The sequence below is a fragment of the Pteropus medius genome, unplaced genomic scaffold (assembly GCF_902729225.1).
Source record: "Pteropus medius unplaced genomic scaffold, Ma_sr-lr_union100, whole genome shotgun sequence".
Taxonomy (NCBI): domain Eukaryota; kingdom Metazoa; phylum Chordata; class Mammalia; order Chiroptera; family Pteropodidae; genus Pteropus; species Pteropus medius.
Genome location: NW_024354502.1, coordinates 22,542,298 through 22,568,146, shown reverse-complemented (window position 1 = coordinate 22,568,146; position 25,849 = coordinate 22,542,298). Strand labels below are relative to the sequence as shown.

General features: G+C 35.0%; 1 protein-coding gene across 4 annotated transcripts in view; it reads right to left on the bottom strand.

The window, feature by feature from the left end:
- STK3 (serine/threonine kinase 3) overlaps nt 1–25,849 on the bottom strand; it is a 275,022-nt gene that overhangs the window by 234,710 nt on the left and 14,463 nt on the right. For 3 of the 4 annotated variants that reach the window (XM_039853759.1, XM_039853757.1, XM_039853760.1), the window contains 2 exons: nt 11,526–11,606; nt 2,562–2,690 (listed from right to left, as the gene is read on the bottom strand). In XM_039853759.1, the coding sequence (XP_039709693.1) occupies nt 2,562–2,690; nt 11,526–11,606 (210 nt within the window). The remainder of the gene's footprint in view (nt 1–2,561; nt 2,691–11,525; nt 11,607–25,849) is intronic. The other variant, XM_039853758.1, reaches the window with a different exon arrangement.

Here is a 25,849-nt window from a genome sequence, read left to right as displayed (position 1 = left end):
TCAGAAAAAGAAAGAAGACTCTCAGTTTTGTTACTGAAAGACTAAGTATATACATGGTACCAATAACTGAACAGGAATTTGAGAGGCTTGGCTGTAACAATTAAAATTTTGGTTTTAGAATGTTAAATATGAAGTTTCTCCTGGATACTGCACTTGAGGTGCCCAGCCAGGAATGAGAAATACTCATTAGTATTTGAGTAAACACTATGTGGCAGGATCCTTGGTTAGTAAAAGATAATCCCAAACTCAAAAAATTTAAGAGTCAGGTGACAAAGAATGCAAGGGTGCAAGTACTTAAAAGAGAATGTCAGGTAAGAGAGAAGATTGGAAGCATAAGCACTGGTCAGATCATGAAAGACCTTACATTCCATCCTTATGATACTGGACGTATCTAGGCAATGGGGAGCCACTTAAATTTTATACAGAGAATGGCTTGATTAGGTTTGCATTTTAGAAAGATGTAGCTTCAGGGAAGAAAAGGGTTGGAGGAATCAATGAAAGACAAGGTGAGCAAATAGGAAGCTGTTGCAGAAATCTGAGCAAGAGCTGATATGTTCTAAGATGCACAAAGGTTAGAGGAAGAGATGTATAATAGGTAATATTTAAGACCCTGCCTTTACTAGATCACACGCAATTAAAATCTCTAAAGCAGCAGTCTCCAACCTTTTTGGCATCAGAGACTAGTGTTCCTCTAGTATCTGGTTATAAGTGGGCCGATGATCTAATATCTGATGATCTGAGGTGAAGCTGAGGCAGTGACGCTAGCACTGGGGAGCGGCTACAAATACATATGAAGCTTTGTCTGCTGTGCCCAGTTCCTAATAGGCCACAGACAAGTACTGGTCTTAAGCCCAAGGACTAGGAAACCCTGCTCTAAAGTACACAGTATAAAAAAAATTAAAATAAAATAAAAAATAAAGTACACACTAGTCCGTGAACTATTCTTAACCATAATAAAAAAACAATAGCAACATGCAAATATTAAGCACCTAATGGGTCCAATGTTATACTATCTTCAATCTTTCCTTTTCTACATCAAACTGTGGGAACCACATTCTTATCAAATAACCAGATTAATAGCAAGGTCTGGGGAAAATTTGCAACTATATATTTTGACCTGAAGACTGAGGAATGTATCATTTTTTTCTATAAATATTGAATTTCCAGTTACACAGCCTTTATGGAAAAGATGTAACATAATCTAAATCTATAGTATACAACAATGAAAAGAAAATTGAACATGCCCAAGCAACAAAGTTCCTCTAAGATTATTTGGTCACTTTATTAGTCAAAGAGCTTATATGAATCTCATACACTGCTAGAAGAGAAATTTGTCCATAGATCTCTTACTAAGAGGGTCCTGACCGGGACTGAAAATGTGTCCAGACTCTCCTAAGACACCAGATCTAAGTCACCGTGTGTCAATTCTAATAAATAAAACATAAGCTGAGGGTTTCTGGGAAAGCCCTTTCCTACTTCTGTCCCTCTTCCTCCTGCCTGGAATGTAGATATAAGCCTGGTTATAAGAGCAGCCCACTTATAACCATGAAATAATAACCATGAGAACAAAGGCCGCATGCTAGGGATAGCACAGTATAAGAGGCCTGAGACAGCTGTCACTTTGTTGCTGCTATACCAGCCCTACCTCTAAATCTTTTGTAAAGGGAGAATAATAAATCCCTCTCTGATTAAGTAACTGTCGGCTAAACACAGTCCTAATTTATATACTCTGCAACCCCTATAAAGACCAGGCTACTTAATAGGGCACGTAAGATTTCATGATCGGCTCTATTGACTATCCAAACTCATTTCACAAAAATCTGTCTCATACTTTCCACTCCAGTAATTCTAAACCCTGTCAAAACAGCACATATCAGTGAGCTGTTTTTCGCCTCTCTACCTGTCTCTTTACTCTCTCTCTCTCTCTCTCATCCCTCCACTTCTTCACCAACTTAACTCTTCTTCAGAATTCCAGACTTCCTGACTCCTGGCTCGGACAGGTGCTCCGCCTCCTTGTTCTTACATCACCCCATGCACCTGGCAGAACAGTGATTGAGCTGTATTGTAGCTATTTGTTTTAAGTATCCATCTTCCCAACTAGACTACCACCCAGCCCCTTAAGAAGAAAAACAGTATCTTAATTTTCTTGGTATTCCTAGATTCTGGCACAGTACCTGGCCCACTGTGTATGCTCAGTAAATGTTTGTTAAATGAATTAGAATTACACAAAACATGACTGTTTTTAATAGTAAAAATGCATATAAAAAGAACTGCTAAATGACCCCCTCTTAACATCAAAAACTTTTCACCCATAAATTTGCCCTGAAAACTGAGTATCTTCTATCACCACATGTTGCTTTATAACATCATTTCTGCTTACGTGTTGTTAAGTCCTAAAGATAACCCTGCAAAGCTGCCCCCATCTTCCTTGAAGGATTAGTCTCACTTCCAATAGAAGTCAGAAAAGTAAACTAAACAAATGACCAAATATCACATTTTATTATACACTGTAGCAAAACTCATCAAAATGAATGTAAATAAGAAGTAAAATCTCTTCATACCTGTCACATTGCTGCATTATGGAAATTTCTTTGATTATTTCCTGAAGATCTGATTCAACAGGTACTTGTTTAATTGCCACAACTTGGCCAGATTCCTTATGTATTGCTTTAAACACACTTCCATAAGACCTAAAAGAAACCAAGACATTTCTTTATTTCTTTTCCTTTCAAGCATCATAACTATTAGAGAAAGAGTCTATTATGAATTGTTTACATATAGTCTTTTCTAGTTTAAAAATGATTTAAAGGTGACAAATCAAAGTAAACAAATGCTAAAAGTGAATTATACCTTAGATTTAATGCTTCAATTATCAACGTAAAATCTATTAAAATCATCAAGTTAGTATGCAAGATTGTTGTTTTTCTTATGAGTGAAAGAAAGAGACGGTGTCAACTTAAACAAACACAGCATTAAGAAAATATAAATGGAAATTGAAAGAATGAAATATAGAATAAAAACAGCCAAAGTCTCAAGTTAGGAGAAAAAGCTGATGTCACCTTAAGCAAAATCATCCCCAGAATATCAAAGTCCCATGCCTATTCAGACTGCTTAAGAGTAACTGAAACCCCCAGGTGGGGACCACCACATAATACCAAAGTTAGAGAAGCAAGAAATCTGGTCCCCTCATTGACCAAAGGTATCCTCAAATGTTCCTTTCACTATATCCTCCTCCTCAAGGGCAAGACCACATACTACCTCTGTTATAACTCTCAAAACTGCCCATTAAATATTTGTGTGTTTTTAAAAAGCAAAAATAATGAGAAGGAAGTTATTTATACTTTGATATGAATTAGAAGACAAGGTAAAAACTGCTACCACTTACTAAGCCAGGTACTATGCTTGGTGGTTCATGTGCATTATCAAATTCGACACTCTCAACTATGAAGTAAAATGTTATTACAGCCCTTTTTAAAAGATGAGGAAACAAAGACAGAGATACCAATAACCATCAAGACCATAATTCAAACATATTTTGACTCCAAAGATCACGTTCTTCTCACTTTATTATCATTACCGAAGAGAAAGAAGAACAAGCCACTGGAAGACATGGAATGTTTCCTGGTATCAGGAAACTATGCAGACTCACTTTCAAATTTACAATCTTTTAAAATAAGTGAAAAAGTGAAAAATAAGTAATAAAGCAGCTACTTTAATAAAATGAATTTTATCCTATCCTCTGTTTCTTTGGTCTTTCTGAAGTAATTTAGTTTGCTACTCAAAGTCACTTTTGGGGATGGGTGTGTGAGGGTGTGGATGTGTGTATGTGTTTGTATAGTCCTAACTTATACACATACACACATATATCTCCCCTTAAAAGCCACATATAAGTATGTATATGTACGTATGTACATGATGGATGTGTGTGTATGTATGTGTATATATATACATATATATATGTATATATATTCCCTTCAATACAGAATTCAGTGCTAGATTATCTGGTGTCAATTAAGCACTACCACTCTATTCTATGAGCTTCTCATCACTGAAAAAGAGGCTGGGAACAATATTTCCCTGAATGCCCTTCCCTAAGTGGATCCTAGTTAAGAGTCTGACAATGAGAAGATGTATGAAACGTGAATGGCAAAAAGTTGAGAAACCATCACTCTCCAGATGTAGTTGTAGCAGATGCACTGGCAGATATGAGAGGCGCAGCTGCTTTCTGCTGAGCTTTTGATAACCACAATACTGCTACTGCGGACTGAGAGAGTTGGTGGGAGCTTCTCAAAGATTCTTAAGGATTACAGCAGATCCCCAGTGACATTTTGAGCAACACCCATTTCGGTGCTTTAGGCTGAGGTCTTCAGCATTGGCTTATCTGACCTTCAGCAGCAGATTCCATGACCTTTGCATCTCTGGTCCTTCCACAAGTCATTTGCACTCCTAATTTTATAAGAAACTCTTTATACCCAGAATACACAAAGTAGCTTTTCTTCCCCCTGACCAAGCCCTGCCACCAATAGTTTTTGGTCCAGGAAGTAGTTCCAGGGGAAAGAATCTTAAAGATGGGAATTTTCTATTAGCTCTTTCTTAAATTTGAAGATAATAATTACTTCGATAATGCAAATGACAAAAAGAACATTGACAGTGGCGTTCAGTGGCAAAACAATTATTTAAATTATTACCCTTAGTCATCTGGAGTCTAGGCAAAGCTTTAGAAGACCAACTACTTGTGTCAATAGAATACTATGATAAAATAAGAGTATAAGGACTATAGAATGGGTTGGCTGCCCCTGCCTACACTGGAAAAGCTATATAATAAATCTAACGAGTCCAGGGCTTAAACTCCCAGCTCAAGGCTGAGAGACCAAAATGCTTCTGAATGTCCCAAAAGAACTTAATACTTGTAAGCAGAAGGCTGAGACTTCTGAAAACCAAACTCAAAGTCTAATCTTGCCGAAAGCTGAATTACATTGCAAACTGAATTCACAACTCACCAGGTCCACTATGTTAAAGTTAGATTTTTAATTCTAAAGAGAGGTATCCAGAGTATTGGTTTTGTGACGTTTCGGTAGATTAATATTAATCTGAGTACTTCGACTCCCAAACCCTGCCAAACCTCCCTTACCAGCAAAAGCAACGCTACCACCCAGTCTGAGAATATTAGCCTCGCAATGCCTAAAAGACTACCTCAATTGAGGCAGTCACTTTTCAGGGAAATGTAGATCATCCTCTACCCCATCCCATCACCACTTCTCACTGCCTCCAGATCTATAATTACACTCAAATCCCCACAGACGCCAAAGGGATGACCCAAGAGCACCTATTATACACACCAAAAATAAAAGTTATAAGGATTTTGTCAGTTTTCGTCAGCAGAACCTTAAAGAACATGTATGGGAATTGATTCCAAGTTTTCCAGGGAGAAAGGAATTTACTGATATGGACACAAGACCAGAAATTCCAGACTCTGTGTTATCTCAGTTGGAAGTGTCTCTGAGTTCGCTCAGCTAGTGAACTGAAACCTGGACTCAACAGTGGCCTACGTACGTTAAGGGAGATGTCAGCAATCCATAGTATACACTAGAGAAAGGAGATCAAAGGCTCAAGTAGATGGAATACTGGAATGGATATATACGTGACTTGCTCGCCCCCACTTATGTTCACTGAGAGAGTCTAGAGGATATTCCTTTACCAGCATTATTGAAAGTTCTATAGTGCAGGTGAGAGACAACAGAGATGCCAACACTAAAATGGACTCCTTGAATTTAATGGATGATGGGATCCACTGAGAACAGAAGACAAGTGGCAACATTTCTCCACCTCATACAAGATGCGCATGGTAATCATAACAGGTAGCAAAATAAGTCTAAATTACAGTTTTCTTTTTTAATCTAGATTTTGATAGTAAAGTTATGCTAGCTTCACAAAAATAACTGCATTTGTCATTTAAAGACTGGATAAAACTTAGCTGGTACTTTTTTTAAAGTAAAATGCACATACCATAAAATTCACCACTTTAAATATTTTAAAGAATTTTAACTCAGTGGCGTTTAGTGCATTCACAAAACTATGTAACTCTGACCTCTGTCTAGTTCCAAATCAGTTGGAACCTGCTTTCTGTCTCTATGTATTGAACTATTCTAGATACCTCATATAAATGGAATCATACAATATGTGACTTTTATACTTTGCTTCTTTCACTGAATATAATGTTTTCAAGGTTCATTCATACTGCATCATACATCAGTACTTAACTCCTTTCAATACCAATATAATATTCCTTTGTACAGATATATCACATTTTGTTTATCTATTCATCAGTTGATAGACATTTCTACATGTGTCTATTGTGAATATTACCAGCTATGAGCTGGTATCTTTTGTAACTAATAGATAGTTAACTGCTTTTCCATCTTTTCTGTGATAACTGATTTATTTTTCAATTTCTTTGGGGGTCAATTCACACGATTTATATTTTCTTATGAAATCATAATTCTAGAAGTATGATTTCATACTTCTAGCTTTTCGAATGAGTTCTCATTGAGCAGTATATAGTAATCTCTTAATGTTTCAAATCATTTCTCTATCATTGGTTGCATCTTCTTTCTTATTCCAAATCTATATTTTCGCTTTTTCTTTAGTCAAAGTCAGAAGTTTAACTTTTTTATCGACCTGTTCAAAAAAGCAGATTTTACATATACTTATCCTTTCTAATTTTATTTTCTACTTCAGTAATTTCAACTTCTTTATGAATTTCCTCTTCCTAGTTTCTTTTGGTATATTTTATTATTTTTCTAACTTCTTTATATTTTTCTCATCTTTATTGAAATATAATAGACAATTAGTTGCTTGTATTTACACTGTACCATTCAATTAGGTTTTTTCACTTATAGTTGGCATACAATAATATGCCAGTTTCAGTTGTATAGCACAGTGATCAGAGATCCACACAACTTGCAAAGTGATCACCCCACTAAATCTAGTATCCCTCTTCCCCCTTACATATTTATTACATTATCAACCATCTTCCCCATGCTACACTCTACATCTCCGTGTCTACTCTGCAACTATCCATTTGAACCTCTTAATCTCTTTACCTTTATTGTCCCCCCAACCTCCCACCCATCTAGTATCCCTCTAAATATTCTCTGTATCTATGAGTTTATTTCCACTTTTGTTGTTGTTGCTCTTGATCTTGTTCTTTAGATTCCACATGTACATGAAATCATGCAATATTTGTCTTTCTCTACTGACCCATTTTGTTCAGCACAATACCTTCTAGGTCTATCAAGGCAAATATCTTTTTACATCTACTTCTTGTCTGCGTATGTCTTTTAATCTGAAGTGAGTCTCTTGTAGACAGCATACATAGGGGTCTTGTTTTCTTATCCATTCAGCCACTCTATCTTTTGGTTGGAGCACTTAATTCTTTTCTATTTGAGGTAGTTGTTGACAGGAATATAATTATTACCATTCTCTATTCCTGTTTTTGATACATTTTTTTCTTCTTAAAGAAGTCCCTACAACACTTCCTGTAATACTGGCTTGGTGGTGATAAACTCCATTAGCTTATTTTTGTCTGGGAAGCTCTGAATCTGTCCTTCAACTCTAAATGATACCTTTGCTGGATAAAGTATTCTTGGTTGTAGATCCTAGGTTTTCATCACGTTGAACATTTTGTGCCAAACCCTTCTGTCCTACATAGCTTCTTTTGGGAAATCAGCTACCGGTCTTATGGGTGCGCCCTTGTGGGTAACTAACAGCTTTTCTCTTGCTGCTTTTAAGATTCTCTCTTTGTATTTAAACTTAGGCATTTTAATTATGATGTGTTTTGGTGTGGACTTCTTTGGGTTCCTGGTTTTGAGGACTCTCTGAGCTTCCTGGGGTTTTATGTCAATTCCTTTCACCAGGTTAGAGAAGTTTTCCATCATTATTTCTTCAAATAGCTCTTCAATGTCTTGCCTTTTTTCTGGTACCCCATGACACGTATATTTTTACCTTTAATAGTGTCCCATAAGCTCATTAAATTATTATTATAGTCTTGGCTTCTTTTTTTCTTAGCCATTCTGACTAAGTGTCGCTGGCTTTTCCATCCTCTATATAGGTCATTTTACCCTCTTCTTTATTCACTGCTTCTCCCATTTAATATACTTCTCATCTCAGATGATGTGTTCTTCATTTGACCAGCTCCCTTTTATAATTTCCACTTCCATTTTTATGTACTTTATCTCTTTGTAGAAGTTCTCACTGAATTTATCTACACTTCCCATAAGTTCATTGAGCATTTTTATAATCAGTGTTCTGAACTCCGCATTTGTTAGATTGTTTGGCTGTTATTTCTGGATCTCTGTTCTGTTCTCTCATATAGTTTCTGCTTCTTTGTCTTCCTGTTTTGGCTGCCTATGTACTAAGCAAAGCTCTTGTCTCCCACTCTTATTAATGTGGCTTTGTATGGTAGGTGTCCAGTGGCACAGTACTGAAAGGGGTTCAATTGTGGACCAAGTTTAACCCAGCCTATGCCTCTCCAGGGCCACCTGTTAAGATTCAGCAAACAATCCACAGATGCTATGCTTACAGCTGCCTCAAAAGGCCACACCAGAAACCCGAGGCCAGCTGCCACCAGTGTGAGTCTAGGCATTGCTCAGCAAGAGGCATCTGACTAAGGGAGGACACACCTGGATGTGGGTTGGGTGGGGCCACGAGTTGAGGAAGGCAGAGTTTCAGGGAATCCTCTGGGCGGAGCAACCTGTTATTCGGTTTGCTGAAGTCTCAGTTGTGGCTGCGCTGGGTCAGCACACTGGGAATGGGGAGGGCTCAACAGAGGAACAATGGATACTGCCGGCACTTCTACACAGAGTGAGTCTTGCCTTGACCTTTGCTCCAACAATTCAGTGTCCCCCTGTGAGTCCCTGGTACCCCTTGCACAGCTGAACCAGCGCTGGTGCTCAAAGCAAGCAGGTTTGTCACCGCAAAAGTCTACTTGCAGACATGGCACCTTTAAGAGGCGTCTGCCGCTGCTGCTGCTATGGCCTTTGTCCCACTCAGCCCCTCGGGACTAGGCAAATTCAAGTCCTCACCCCATCCTATCTTCTGCCACTGCAGGGTGATTTCTTAGTTCTCTACCTAGTTGTATGGCTTGTTCATCTAGATTCCAGGCAATTTTCCTTGCTGTTTGCTCCTTGTTTCTCTCACAACTTTGATTTGGTCACCAGAGGGATGACCAGAGTCTTTATCATCTACGCCATTTTTTTTACCTTCCTCCTAGGTTCTTAATGAGCACTAAGTTTTTTAATATTTTGTGGGGGAGAGTTCCTTCAAGTAATGAAGGAATTTAAAACTAAATATTTTCCCCTAATTATGGCTGTGCTGGATTCTAGAGACATTGATATAATTTGTTTTCCTTTTCATTATTTTCTAGATACTTTGTGATTTCCTCTTCAATCCATTGGTTACCTTATCTTATATTTCTTAATTTCCAATAAGTGTGGGTTTTATCATTTTGTAACTATTTACTTTGAATTTTAGACTGTAGTAAGAAATGCAGACTGTGAAATCTTTTTTTAGACTTTGTTAGTTTAATCAATGATCTATGAACATACCAGAAACAAATGCGGAATGCAAGAACATATATACATATATATCACTACATTGGTAATAGATGTATACTTTATATATTCATATATAATCAAGTTTATTGATTATATTTAATCCTTCTATGTCTTTTCTTTTTTCTATTATTCTGTCCAATTTTGAAAGAGACACATTGAAACTTCTCATATAAATACACTTTTATTAGATTCCCCTGACATTTTGAATAGCTTTTCTTCACAAATTTAACTGTCATTGTGGCTGACACATACATGTTTCATTATAGATTGTCTTTTATATCATCAAGTAATGTTCCTCTTTGTTCTTTACTTGGATATTAACCCCTCTTTAGTCACTTGAGATCTTTTAACTTTAACTAATTTACCTGACATAAATACTGCTTTTTTAAAATTTCATTTGTTTGGTCATTTGTATGACTATCTCTTTCTTATCTGATACCTCTAATACAAAATATCCCTACATTTCTATCCTCTGTAGTACATTAGCTTCTTATAAACAGCATAGAGTTAGGTTTTACATCTTAATTCACCCTAAAAGTCTGACTTTCAACTTTCAATGAGAGAATAGACAGAGAAAAATATATTTCATTTTATTCCTTCCAGCTTACATTTAGCTTTTATTATTTTGGAAGTTCTCCTACATTTTGCCATTTCATTAAATGTCTCACTGTGCTCAAAATGACACGTTTCTCTGCCATTATTTTAAAATCATAACAACTATTCCTCTGCTAATACAGCCTATTTTCCTCACTAAGACACTCATTGCTAAGAATGATGTCAAAAAGCTTACCCTCTGTTTTCTTCTAGGAGTGTTATGGTTTCAGGTCTTAGTCTTTGAGTTTACTTTTGTGTATGGTATAAAACAGGGGTCCAGTTTCATTCTTTTCCATGTGGCTACCAGTTTTCCAAACACTATTTTTTTAAGGAATTATCATTTCCCCATTGTATAGTCCTAGCTTCTCTGTAATAAATTAATTAACCACATATTCATGGTTTTATTTCTGGGCTCTCTATTCTGTTCCATGCATCTACATGTCGGTTTTTATTCCAGTGTCATTCAGTTTTCATTACTGGAGCTTTATAATATAGTTTGAAATCAGGGAGCAAGATGCCTCCAACTTTGTTCTTTTTTCTCAAGATTGCTTTGGCTCTTCAGGGTCTTCTGTGGTTCTACATTAATTATAGGAGTGCTTTTATCTATTTCTGTGAAAAATGTCATTGGAATATTGATACAGATTATTAATTCTCCCACACCATGAGCACAAAGTATCTTTCCATTTAGTTGAGTCTTCTTCAAATTCTTTCATCAATGTCTTATCAGTGTACAGATCTTTCAGCATTTTGGTGAAATTTACTCTTAGATATTTTATTCTTTTGGGTGCAACTGTAAATGAGATTTTCTTAATTTCTCTTTCTGATAGTTTTTTATTAGTGTTTAGAAACACAACTAATTTTTGTATATTGATTTATATCCTGTGACTTTACTGAATTTATTATTCTAACAGTTTTTAGGTGAACTCTATTTATTGGGTTTTTCTAGATATATTAATTATCATGTCATCTTCAAATAGAGACAGTTTCACGTCTTCCTTTCTGATTTGAATGCTTTTCCTTTTTCTTGACTCACTGCTCTGGCTAGAACTTCCAATACCATGTTGAATAAAAGTGGCAAGAGTGGGTATCCATGTCTTGTACCTGATCTTAGATGAAGAGCTTTCAGCCTTTCACCATTCACATGACATTAACTGTAGGCTTATCACATATGGCTTTTATTACGTTGAGGTACATTCTGACTATACAACTACCATTCAATTCAAGCAAATACACTCTAGTAAAATATTAATAGTATATAATATCTTTATCATTATTCTGTCATTATTTAAATGCAACTTTCATATATTTTGTACTTACCCTTCTCCAAGTTTCTCTAACACATCAAAAACTTCTTCAGGCTGCTTAGTCAAACTGTCTTCACTCAGCTTTTTTAACTTACTGATGAGGAAAAAAAAGAAAAATATTTTACTTAATATCTTTAATAAAATTTTTAATTTTATTTTAAAGAACAAATATAAAAACATAGTCTCCTTCCAACCCATTCTTAATCTCTATAAATGCCAAAAGGGACCGCAGTTGGAAATATCATTTTTGGTGTTGTCAGCACACAGATGGAGTTTGAAGACATGAAAAGGAATAAAACTATGCAGAAATATCTCAAAGAATAACCACTTTTATAAGCTTCTTGAGAAAACTTTATATGAGTATGAATATATACTTTTATTTCTCCCCATTTTTAACATGCAAGATAGTGTTTTACGCACACTCTTTTATCCACACTGTTATATACTTTGCTCTTTTCACTGAATTACATGTTAGCTGTGCTGGAGATCTCTACAACATAAGTACATAGAAAGCATCCTCATTCTTTTTATAACTTTACATCCTATTTTATTGCAAAGATGTAGCATCTCTTACTTTCCAATTCCTTATTTATGGATATCTAGGTTCCCTTTTGCTATTATAAACACTGCAATGAATAAGCTTATACATAAAACAATTCACACATGTGCTAGTATATCTGTAGGATAAATTCCCAGAAGTGAAACTGTGAGGGCAAGCAAATACATACATGTATATACACAAGCACACAAACACAAAAGTATACATATTGATAAGTATATATACTATACATATAATCATGTCATAAACAATGTAATATAACTAATAAAATCACTATAATAACCATTATGTATATTAATACAGCGATTAAATTTTTTATTACATTGATATATTTTATCTACTATAACTGTTTGTTATAAAAACATATATGTACGTTGATAGATATTAGCAAATTGCCCTCCAGGTGACTTGTACCAATTTATTCTCCTACCAGTCATACATAAAAGAACCTCTTTTTCCACAGTTCCTCCAACAGACTACTTAAACAAATATTTAGATTTTAGCCAATATGTTAGGTGAACACTTGTAACTCAAAGTAGATTTAATTTGTATTTATCCTATTATTAGTAAAGTTAAACATCTTTTAATATAGTTATAAAACTAAACCATCTATTCATGTTCTTTGCTCATTTTTCTACTGGGTTTTGGGTCCTTTTCTTATCTATATACAAGGGGAAAATTAATCTTCGTTTAAGTTGCAAAAATTTTCACTTGTATTTTGACTTCACTTATGACTCTTTAGCTTTATGTTCTATTGGACTGTTTGACACACAGAAATGTCTTTTAGTTTTCTTTTCTTTTTGTTTTTAAAAATCATCTATAAGTATGGCATGTACAGGTATCTGGAAGCAAGAGATGAGAGAAATTATGCATACAGAGAAATCTAGCTAACTAAAAATAATTCGGCATGAATAAAGCTGGTCACACAAGGCTGAGTTTGGTATAAAGGACCAAAAGTAATTAAGTATGAATAAAATAAAACTGACCAGGACGCAGAGGTAAGCAGAGTCAGGTTAAAAAGAGCCTTGTAAACCATGTTAAGGAACTCTGTTTTAAAAAAGATCACTTCCCTTGCAATGCAGAGAAAGGATGTGAAGTGACAAACAGGAGAGAAGGGAATCTAGTTAGTAACTGATTCAATACATGAATACATAATATACAGTACTGACAGTGAGAATGGAGAGGAGATAAGCTACTCAAGATATTAAGGAGGCATAATCAACAGGAAGTGGATTTGATTAAATAAGGGGTGATAAGAGAAAGAGGAGAGTCAATAACTTTTCGTAAGCTTTGGCTTAAGCAAATGAATGGATGGTAATGTCATTTACTAAGCTAAAGAATACCAGATAAAATAAAAAGATTTGGAGGGGAATGTGATGAGTTTAAGTTTATTCATTTAAATGTAGATTTCTAGTAAGCAACTGTATTTATGAATCCCAAAAGAGATCTGAGTTGGAAAGACCATTTTTGGTGTCATGAGCATATAGATGGAGCCTGAAGACATAAGAAGGAATAAAATCATCAGGAAAATGTCTAAGAAGAAATATGGGTCAAAGAGAAAACAGATCCCAGGAAAACATCAATATTTAAGAAATGAAGTCATGAAAGACAAGAAGGTAGTACCTGACCATGTCAAAAGCTATTGAAAATTCAAACAACTAAAAAATTTTTAAATGTCCATTAGAGAATTTCCACTTCTGACCACAAGGAAGTAACAGGAACCAGAATTATCTGACTATTGAAACAACTAGAAAACACAACAAAATATAGGAAACAATTATTTTCAGACAATAGATATCAAGCATTTCAGGACTGATCCTTGAGAAAAGGGAAATAAAATAAGCCCTATTATAACCAAGGCTTTAGAACCTAGAGGCTTCTCCAGACTATAGCACAGGGGAAAAAGAACCCCAACAGAGCCCAGCAACTTTGCTGAATTGAAGAAACAGAGATGGAGGTGTGGGGAGGCAAGGTAAATAAAACCTGCATTACAGAATATCCATGAGAAGAGAACTATACAGAGAAATAGGTCCAGCAATCCATCCAGGAGTTCCCTTGACTATTTAGCTAAATGCCAATCTAAGCATGCTTACAAACACAAAAACAAACAAACAAAAACCGCTCTACAAAGTCCAACAAAGTCAATTTCCTAAGGGAAAATAATGACCAGGGAGCTGTAAAAGAACATCTCTAAGAGGTCACACAAGGCTGAGTTTCTTTCTCACCAACAAAAGCTGAGATACCTCTTATAATACAAAGGTCATTCAGTAGAGATCCCAGAATGAACTTATTTTAGAAAGGCCCATTACCAAAACACAAAGGATACTTTAGATTCTCCCAAAAGAAACTTAAAAACATGTCTCAAAACACTGAGCCAATCCACAAGGTAACCTAACTGCCTACCAGAACCTTAAACAACTAAAAAAAAATCCAGTTTTCAACAATGTAAAATTTATGATTTCAAGAGCTCAACCCAAAATTACTAAACAATTGGGAAATGATGACTCTCAAAAAGGAGAAAAAACAGTCAATTAAAACAACGGAGAAATGCAGAGATGGTGAAATTAACAGAAAAATACAGTTGACCTTTGAATGACATGAGGGGTTAGGGGTGCCAACTGCCATGCAGTCAAAAAAACGCGTATCATTTAAGTCAGCCCTCCACATATGCAGATTTATAACTACTTATTGAAAATACAGTTGCCCCTTGAACAACACGAGTTTGAACTACCTGGGTCCTCTTATATGCGGATTTTTTTCATTCCACGTATAAGTGGACCTAAAATCTATGTATAAGAGGACCCACATAGTTCAAACTCCTGTTGTTCAGGGGTAACTGTATCTTATAAAAAGCAATTATGAATATGTTCCATGTACTCACACATGTAAATGATATGGAAGTTAGGGGGGAAAGAGCTAAATGGAAATTTTAAAGATAAAAAAATAAAGTATCTGAAATGAAATTTTCACTGGACAGGATTTGAGATTAGCCGGTGCAGCAAAAAAATATTAATAACTTGAAAAAATGTTTAAAAATAAAAGAGAGAAAAGCCTAAGCCCTGTGGAAATGAAGGACAGATATACAGATAGACATAGATCTATCTACAGATAGATAAGACAGACTGGGGCTAAACATTTTCCAAATTTTATGAAAACAATAAACCTACAATGCAAGAAACTCAACAAATCTAAAATACACACACACACACACACCCCCCCAAGACATATAATCAAACTGCTGAACGCTAGAAGGAGAAATACTAAGTAGTCATAGGAAAAGAGACACATTACTTACACAAGACAAAAACAAGGATGCCTATATACTTCTTGTCAGACACTAAGCAAGCCAAAAACAATGAGACACCTTTAAAGTGCTGAAGGAAAACAAAAATCAATCTAAAATTTTATATCCAATAGAAATATCCTCAAAAATGAAGAATAAAAATTCTGCAAAAAAAAAGGATGAGAGAATTCACTAAATAGTTAAGAACAGTTCTCCAGGCTAAAGGAAATTGATGCCAAAAGGAAACATATCTATGCAAAATAAAGAACAATGGCTAGCAGAAATACAGGTATATACACAAAAACCTTTTCCCCCACACAACAACAGCAGAATACACATTCTTCTCAAGTGCACATGAACATTCTCCAAAAGACACTGCATGTTAGGCCACAAAAAGTAGTCTTAAAATTTTCAGATGAAATCATACAAAATATCTTCTCCCACCATATGGAATAAAACTAGAAATTAATAGCAAAAAGGAAAAAAAGCCACAAATATGTAGAAATTAAACAATATACTCTTAAACAACCAGTAGTCAAAAAAGAAATCATAAGGTAATAAAAAAAAAATATCTGGAGACAAATGAAAATGAAAACACAACATATCGAAACTTTGGGATGCAGAAAAATCAGTGCTAAGAGGGACGTCTAGCAGTGTAAACGCTTACACTTAAAAAGAAAGTTCTCAAAGCAACAACCTAACTACACTTCAAGAGACTAGAAAAACAAACTAAACCCAAAGCTGGCAGAGGAAAGAAATAATAAATACTAAAACAGAGATACATAAAAGAGAATAGAAAAATAGAAATAAAAATCAACAGAACTGTTTAGTCTGAATCTTTGTGTCCTCTCACAACATATAGGTTGAAATCCAAACTCCCAAAAATGATAGTACTAGGAGGTGGACCTCTGGGAGGTGCTTAAGTCATGAAGGTGAAGCCCTCATAAATAGGATCAGTGCCATATAAAAGTGGCTCCAGATATGCCCAAAGCCTCTTCTACTAGACATTAAGGACACAGCAAGAAGGTGCTAGCTGTGAACCAGGAGGAGGGCTTTCACATGAATGTGACCACCCTTGCACCTTGATCTTGGATTTCCTAGTTTTCAGAACTGTGAGAAATAAATTTCTGTTGTTTATAAGCTACCCAGTCTGTGATACTTGTTACAGCAGCCCAAACAAAAAACAAGAGTTGTTTTTTTAAGAAGACCAATAAAACAGACGAACCCTTAGCTAGACTGAGGGGGAAAAAAAAGCAGGCGAGAATACTCAAATAACTAAAATCAGAAATGAAAGAGGGGACATTAAAACTGATTTAACAAATAAAAAAGATTATGAACAACTATATACATCAACAAATCAGATAACCTAAAAGAAATGGATAATTCTCAGAAACATATAACCTACCAAGATTGAATCATGAAGAAATAAAAAATCTGAACAAACCTAAAACTAGTAAGGAGATTGAAGGAGTAACCAAAAACCTCTCAACAAAGAAAAGCTAAGGACTAAACAGCTTTACTGGAAAATTCTACCAAACATTTAAATATGGAATTAACACCAAAACTCCTCAAACTCTTCCAAAGAATTGAAGGGGAGTAAACATTTCCAAACTCATTTTATGAGGCCAGCATTACTCTGATAACCAAAACCACACAAAGACACGACATGAAAAGAAAACTATAGACCAATATCCCTAACAAATACTGATGCAAAAATCCTCAACAAAATACTAGCAAACCAAATTCGATACTACATTAAAGGATTATAACCATGACCAAGCATAATTTACACCTGAAATGTAAGAATGGTTCAACATATGAAAATAAATCATTAACAAAATAAAGGACAAAAACAACATGATCATCCCAATTGATGCAGAAAAAGTATTTGACAAAATTCAACATCTTTCCATGATAAAAAACGGTCAACAAACTAGAAATAGAAGGAAACTACCTCAATATAATGAAAATCTCACAACATACTCAATGATAAAAGTTAAAAGCTTTTCCTCTAAGATCAGGAACAAGGCCGGGATACCCATTCTTGCCACTACTATTCAACACAGCAATTAGACAAGAAACAAATAAAAGGCACCACGGAATTAGAAAAGTAAAATTATCGCTGTTCACAGATGACATATTACATGTAAAAACTCTAAAGATTGTACCCCAGGAAAAAAACCCACTGTTACAACTAATAAATTTCAGCAAATGGAAAAAAAAAAATCCTCAAATTCATATGATATCTCAAGGAACCCCAAAGAGCAAAATCGATCTTGAAAAAAAAGAACAAAATTAGAGGTCTCATAATTACTGATTTCAAAACATACAACAGAAATCTAGACACTGTGGTACTGGTACAAAGACAGATACATAGACCAAAGAAAGGGAACAGAGAGCCCTGAAATAAACCCTTGCATACGTGACCAAATGATAGTCAACATGGGTGCCAAGACTACGCTATGGAAAAAGGACAGTCTCTTCAACAAATGGTGCTGACAAAATTAGGTATTTATATGCAGAAGAATAAAGCTGGACCCTTACTTTACACCAAACATAAAAATTAACTCAAAACAGATTACAGACCTCAACATAAGACCTAGAGCTATAAAAACTTACAGAAGGAAAAGCTTCAGGGTATTGGATTTTAAAATGATTTCTTGGAAATAACATCAAAAGCACGGGCAACAAAAGCAAAAATGGACACATGGGATGACACCAAACTTAAAAACTTCTGAGCATTAAAGGAAACAAACAACAAAGTGAAAAGGCAATCTACAGCATGGGAGAAAATATCTGCAAATCATATAGCTGATAAGGGGATAATATCCAGAATAAGGAACTTTTACAACTCAACAACAACATACTCAATTAAAAAATGGGCAAAGGACTTGAATAGATAATTCTCAAAAGAAGAAATACAAATGTCTCACAAGCATATGAAAAGATGCTCAACATCACTAGTTATTAGGGGAATGCACATCAAAGCTACAATAAAATATCACCTCAAACCTATAGGATGGCCACCATCAAAAAGAACAGAAAACAACCAGCACTGATGAGGACGAGGAGAAACTGGAATTCTTGTGCATTGTTGATGGAAATGTAAAATAGTATAGCCATTATAGAAAATATAGAGATTCCTCAAAAATTAAAAATAGAATTATTATATGATCTAGCAATCCTATTCCTGGGTATAGATACAAAATAATTCAAAGCAGCCTAAGATATATATGCTACCTATGTTCATCAAAGCATTATTCAAAAGAGGCAATAGGTGGAAGCAATCCAAATATCCAGATGAAAGATAACCAAAATGTGGTATATACATAAAAGAGAACATTATGCAGCTTTAAAAAAAAAAGGAAATCCTGTCCCATGCTACAATATGGATGAACCTGGAGGACATTATGTTAAACAAAATAAGCCAATCGCAAAAGAACAAATGCTGTATGATTCCATTCATACAAAGTATGTACATAGTCGAAGTCATAAAAACAGAAAGTGGAAAGGTGGTTGCCAAGGGCTGTGGGGAGGAAGAGGAGGAATGAGTGTTCAGTGGCAGTACTGCAAGGTGAAAAAGTTCTATTTGCAAAACAATGTGAATATACTTAACACTACTGAACTTAAAAATTGCTATGATAAATTTAATGTTATGTTTTTTTACAATTTAAAAAAACCTTAAAACAGAAAACTTTTCCCATTTTTCATTTATTAAAGATATAATTCATTGTTTAAACAAAAAAAATGACATAATGTGAGGTTAATAACAGATGTACAAGTAAAACACAGGACAAAAGAGCACATAGGAAGGGAGGCAAAAAATGGAAGTGAACTCTTACGTGACATGTGAAGTGGTATAAAATTATCTGAAGAAAGATTTTTGATAAGTTAAAAATTCATATTGTAAAACTTAGAAGAATAACTAACAACAGAAAACAATGTGATATAACAAATACATACACAGTGAGGACAAAATGGAATAAAAATTACTCAACTGACCCAAAAAGGTGGGGGGAGGGCAAAGAAAAGATTGTGACATATAGAAAAAAACAGCAAGATTGTAGATTTAATTAAGCCATATCAGGAGACACCCCCTTGCCCCCGCCACACACACTCTGACTATGATGGTGTGAAGAGGCTGGTAAATCCTCCGCACACTGAACATTGTCAAAATCAACCATTTCGTGCCTCAAGAAATTGGCACAAAAGCAGCCAACATAATGAGGAGCATTTATTCTTGAAACCCTGCCCTGGCTTTGGGTAATAACGGCAGGACTCTGAGGCATTCCAGCTTAGGGCTGCTACCATCTACCCATCCCCCAATTCCATCGGTAGAAAAATTAGTTTTACCAGGACAAGGTTGACTATGAAAAATAGCAACTTTGCTGCCAGAAAAGATGGGCTCAATTTGGGACATGAATTTAAAATCTGGCAGCTTTGTCAGCTAAAAGTGGTGAACCCAATAATAAAACAATTGTCAAACCCACAGCTTTGACAGCAAAGCCTGGATAAGCAACAAACCAGCCAAAAATTTAACAGGGAAATTCTGAAAATGACAGAGCCACAGAAAGTAAGATGAGCTCTCCTCATATAAGTTGCTGACTGGGAAACTATACTCATGAGCAGAGAAACTAAACAGATGAGCAGAGGAGAACCAACAAAATCCAGTGAAAAATAAAAGCCAAGAGAGACTTGAAAACTACAGCTTCAAATGTGCTCCCCAACCCACACACAGAACAGCAGCAGAGAGTGGGCTCATGTGGGGTTCAAGGTGTTTGAGGATAATCTCTGCCCAAATTATTGGCTGACCACTAAGCTATCAGACACAGAGGATATCCCCAAAAATCTCTGATAGAATATGAAAATAAAACAACTCAGCAGAGGCATTCAGCAGCCAAACACTTCAGGTAGATAAATGCCACGGGAAAGTTAAAAAAAAAAAACAGAGAGAGAGAGAGAGAGAGAGAGGGAGGAGAGGGAGGGAGGAGGGAGGGAGGAGGGAGGAGGGGAGAAACCAGAGTTTCTACAATGTATTAACTGCTCAGTTTTAAACAAACAAAAAAAATTATGAAATATGAAAACAAATAGGAAAGTGTGACCCATACTCATGAAACCAGTCAATAAAATAGAAGTAAATTAACAGAAAAAAAAAAAGCAGTCAACAGAAAATGACTTACAGGGTTGTCAAGAAAAAACACATGATTTATTTTGATAAATGATTCATGTTTTATGTCATTCTGTCTTTATTTCCTCTTATCTTTTCTGGTGTTTTAAATGAAAATTGATCATTTCAGTTAAAATTTAATTTTAAATAGTTTTTACATTGTCTGTTTTTAAAACCCTTACAGCTTAAAAAACCTCATAATTAAAAGGGAATGCAGACAGCACTAAGGTAATGGCTATGTGTAGAGCCACACGGAAGATAGAGCAATCAGGGGGATTGTTTTATAAACTACATAAATGTCTAATTAATGTACTGTATACTTGAAACTAATAAAAAAATATATAAGAAAAAAGCTAATTAAAAAAACGTTTTTCTATATTTTTGCCTTAGATACAATATAATGAGCATAATTTCATCTATGTTTAACATACTGTGGTTTTTAACACTTCAGAATTCCATCATAAATATATGTTTTTAATCACAGATCCAAAAAAACTATTCTGAGTGCCTTTAGAATGTGTGCTCTTCTCAGGTGCTAGGGAATTCTGCGGAGAACAAGTCACCCACCCATAAGGTATCTCTCTCACGGAACCTGGCAGGTAGGATTTATTACATGTTAAGCAGATATGCCCTAGAATTGTCTTTTTAAAATAAATAAGTGGCTAATAACATCTGGTTTTCCTTTCTTTTGACTCTCATTAAGAAGGGAAGACTATAATAAAAAAAAGCCATCTTCTCCCACATTGTTTTTAAACATTAGATTATTTTTTTTAGCTATATTCAAATTCTCAAATACTTCAACATTTAAATACTCACTTTAACCTTATCCCCACCGCAAGCTTGTTTATCTCACTTTTGTGTTTCCTGTTCAATGTAAGAATTTCTGTTAATATTTTTTCCAAGACCCCAACACAAAGATTTCTAAGTCTTCAATACAGGACGTGGAGAGGAACTCTTTTATATAACCTAGTCTGTTTTCTACAAATTCTCCTTAATATTTTATCCTTTCAAGAATAAGTTACATTTAAAATTATATCTCAAATAATGGTGTTATGGTGATACATTGTTCAATATTCTTATCTTCAGAGATGCACACTGAAATACTTAAGAATGCCATAATATATCTGAAATAAGTTCAAAATAGACATAGAGGCAATCCCCAGGTGAGGTGTATGTATGCAAATATAATTATGCAAGACTGTCAAGAAGTTAATAATTGTTGAAACTGGGTGACAGATACATAGAAGTTTATTCTCTCTTCTTTACAAAACTGTTTAAAGTTTTTACCCTAATAAAAAGTTTCTTAAAGGCTAAATGGTAGGAATTAAATGAACTTCAATTGTTCTTAGAAATAACTGGAAATGAAAAAAGCATGTATTCATTGTAAATTTATTACAAACTCTAAAGTAAATTAAATGTCCGAACACAGATTATTAATTATAGAATATCCAATCAATGAGTTATCAAGTAGCTACTAAAGATTATGTTGTAAAAAACTCACTGATAAAAAACAAGTCAACAATATTATTGCTAAAAGGGCAGGTTACAAAATAATGTTCACAGAATTAAACAATTTTCATTTTTTCTTTTAAGCATGGGTGTATCTGCATATGTACGTAAGCATACCCACACTGGCATCAACTTACCGTCAGACTTTGTTTTGTTCACTGCTATATCACCAGCACCAAAAACTGTGCCTGGGACATAGGAGGAACTCAAATATTTGTTAAGAATTCCAGGCAACATGGTTTTGGGGGTAGCTCTCCTCTATGCTTTTATTTCATAAGGTTTCTACAAGATTCATTTTTTTCTGTAATTGAAGAAAACTTTTTAAATTGCACCTCACAGAACAATATTAAAATTTTTCTGCGTGACTCAATAATTATTTCATGAAATGCATTCCATAAAATCACACTAAAAAGAAAAGCTTCTTCTATAGACTGAATTAATAAATTGATCAAGGAAATCAGAAATAGTAAAAATGTTATCTGTTAATCAGTCTTACGAGTGAATTCTGCAGCCGCTTAGGAAATACTATTTGTAGAAAAACTACTGTTTCTAAAAATTTTCAACAAGCGTACAAAAAAATAATAAGACCAGATCTAAAAATTCATTTATATTTATTCAACATATACTTACTAAATCTGTAGACAATGAGCTGCCTGCTGGGGTAAGGCAAAGAAAATTAAGAATATAGCTGACAACCAAGAGCTCCTAATACAGGAGGAAAGATAGATACATCAGAGCTAAATGAAACATAATAATAAATGTAGTTAACATTTATTTGGGCTTTTAATGGCCTTGTGCTGAGCAGTTAAGCACTTTCTCATTAAATCTCAATACCCTTTTTTGGTAGTAACTAAAATACTCACAGTTTTTAGATAGGGAAACTAAGATTTAAGTGACTTCTCCAGTCACTTGGGTAATAAATGGCAAAACAATTAAATCAAGGTCTGTCCAAGATATGGTATAGAGCCTCCCACTCCTAGGAAGCTAGCGAATATCAAAGATTACTCGATAATATCAAGCAATTACTACATCAAGTATCACACGTCAAGTCACATCTTTTAAGGCAGATAGATATTCTGTTCTCATCTTCGAATCAATTAGTTATCTCTGCTCTGAAAGGTACTATTACAGCTCCAAAACCAGGAGCTCCTAAAACAGGATTTAGCAGTTTCTTTTTTCCTCCCAGCGCTATACTATGCATTCAAGAGATTAAACAGATGAACTTTTAGCTTGTTTTGTGCTTCTTAAATTCCAAATCACCATACCATATATATGAGATGATAGGTGGCCTACATAAATAGCAGTTTAAATTATGTTTCAGGAAAATGTGGTTGGGGGGGTCAAAGGGATGAATTTCATTATGGTGGATGAAGTACATTATGGTGGTTATGGTGGTATACTGCTAACTGTATAAAATAAACCAACATACCCCTCTCAGGGATTTCATCCCAATTCTCTAAATGTCCTATAAACCAAATTCCATAATAGAGAAGAGAGGAAAAAAACTGCTAAACTAGGGGGTGGTTTTGTTTCCTGCAGCCCAGAAATATGGTGATAAAGATCTAGGCTTAAAAAGTTAACAGTGGAAATGACAAAAAAGAACAAATTCAAGAGAGATTTTTAAAGTATCATTTCTCACTATAAACAAGATAAAAATCCTAACTATGGAGTTTAAGATCCACATTTTTAAAAATCACATAATCTCTGTACTATAAAAAGCAGCTATTGTATAGTTATTTGTACAAATATAAGATATAGCGTACCTCTACATGTCCATTCTCTCTTAAGATGACCTTCACACTTTTCTTGCCTGTCAGTTAACCACTTCCTTAAAGATACAATCAAAAATCTTCTCTGCAAAGTTTGCAGTGATAACTTCCTCCCATCTATGACCATCCCTACCTACCTACCCACCAAAACAAAGAGAACTAATCCCACTAGCAGTTATGGTCCATAGATAGCACTTATTAGCACACTGACTCATTATTCCTTTATTTATTTATTGTAAGAGTTTATCACCAGAAATGGGAATTCCATAAAGATATGAATCATGACTTATCCAGCTTCATATCTGCAATAAGTACCTAACATAGAACCTCACACACTACTGCTTAATAAACTTTCGTTCAATAAATAAATGAATAAATAGGTGGATAAAACAAAATTGCTAACTAATGGAGAACTAATGGAACTTCAAAATGCCTGTTGCACAGTGCCCTTTAAGGGGAAAACCTATCATCCTATATAAACTGTTATGGCTCATCACATGCTGCTTCAAATTAAACCAGCTTTGCCATCCCAAGCAATATAAAGTAGATACGGCTAGAGCCAAGATCCAGAGCCAAGGGCTGAGATGGGGATGTTACAAATGTGGTTTGGGGGAGAGGGGGTGGGTTTACAAAATGATCCAATTAACCTTAAATTTCAAAAAGTATAACTTCTAGTAAACAAAGATAACTAAGGTCACTGGAGCTCAATTCATTATTCCAAGTGACTCTAAGCTGCTATTCCTCTTATTAATGGAGCCTATACCACAACCAGTATTAGAGACATTGAAGCTCAGAGGGAAAAAGAAGCTGATTGGGCACCTTCCCACACTACTCCGTACACATTTCCTGAGTATCCTCAGAATAAAATTTCATTACTAAAGATAATCTGTGTACCTCTCTTCCTTGTGGTCTTAAAGAACATAAGTAACAGAATAACTAATACAGGAAACCAAGTAGATGAGACACACAACAAATGCAAGCTGGAAAACGGTGAATCACTAATTAATAGAGGTTAGATGGAAGGTAAGGATTCCATTTTGAACATACTGCCTTTAAGGAAACAGCAAAGTAGTCAAATGTGACTTAGTGGATTGTAAATACTGAATAAGAATGAGTACAAAGATTCCAAGTCTCAAAAGTATGTATTTGTGGGTCATTTTAATCAAAGTTGAAGCCACAAAGGTGGATAAACTCACCAAGGAAATAACTACATAAAAAAAGAGAAAGAAAATGCAAGGCCACTCTCAATTATGAATTGGGAAGAAGAGCATATAAAATAGTCAGAGAAAAAGAAGCAAGAGAAAAATCAGAAAGCCAAAGAAAGAGACAGTTTCAAGAAACAGAGACATGAGGGGGATAAGAACAGGGAAAAGGTTTCTGATCTTTCCAAACAATGACTGGTCATCTGCTACCTAAAAACAGTTTCATTATACAGACAAGGCCTGAGTTTGAAGGCTGAGCCAGAATGAAGCTCTGAAAAGAGATTTTAAAGTTTCTAGAAATGGGGAACAAAAATGTGATTATTGGAGCAAAGTCGTAAAAGGTATGAGAAGGGACGTGTTCGAAGGTCAGCTGAAAGTTGGGGAGAAAAGAAGAAAATCTCCTCTGTGACAGAAGCAAATATTATGTAGGAAAAATAAATGAAATTAAGATGAAAGTGCATAAGGTAGTTCTTCCTACCAGTCACAGAATTTCAACCTTCTCTACAAAGAAGATGAAATCATTTGTATAAAATTATATAAAAACATAAGGGTAGGACAGGAAAAGAAAGTGCAAATTTAGGGGGCTGGAGATCTGAAGCTAGTCAGAAGGTACAGGCTCTTTCTGAAAAGTCTGCTAACACCAAAATGCAAATTAGCTCCAGAAAAGAAACAGCCCAGTCACAAAAGACCTAAGGTAGAAAACTGAAGGGACTATATTTAGTCCTCTTCCTTTCTTTCCTCTTTGATTCCTCTTTTCATCTTCCCGAACTAAAACTCTTTACTTATAAAACAATTTCCCACTTCCCCCTCCCCCCAGCCCCTAGTAACCACTATTCTATTTTCTGTCT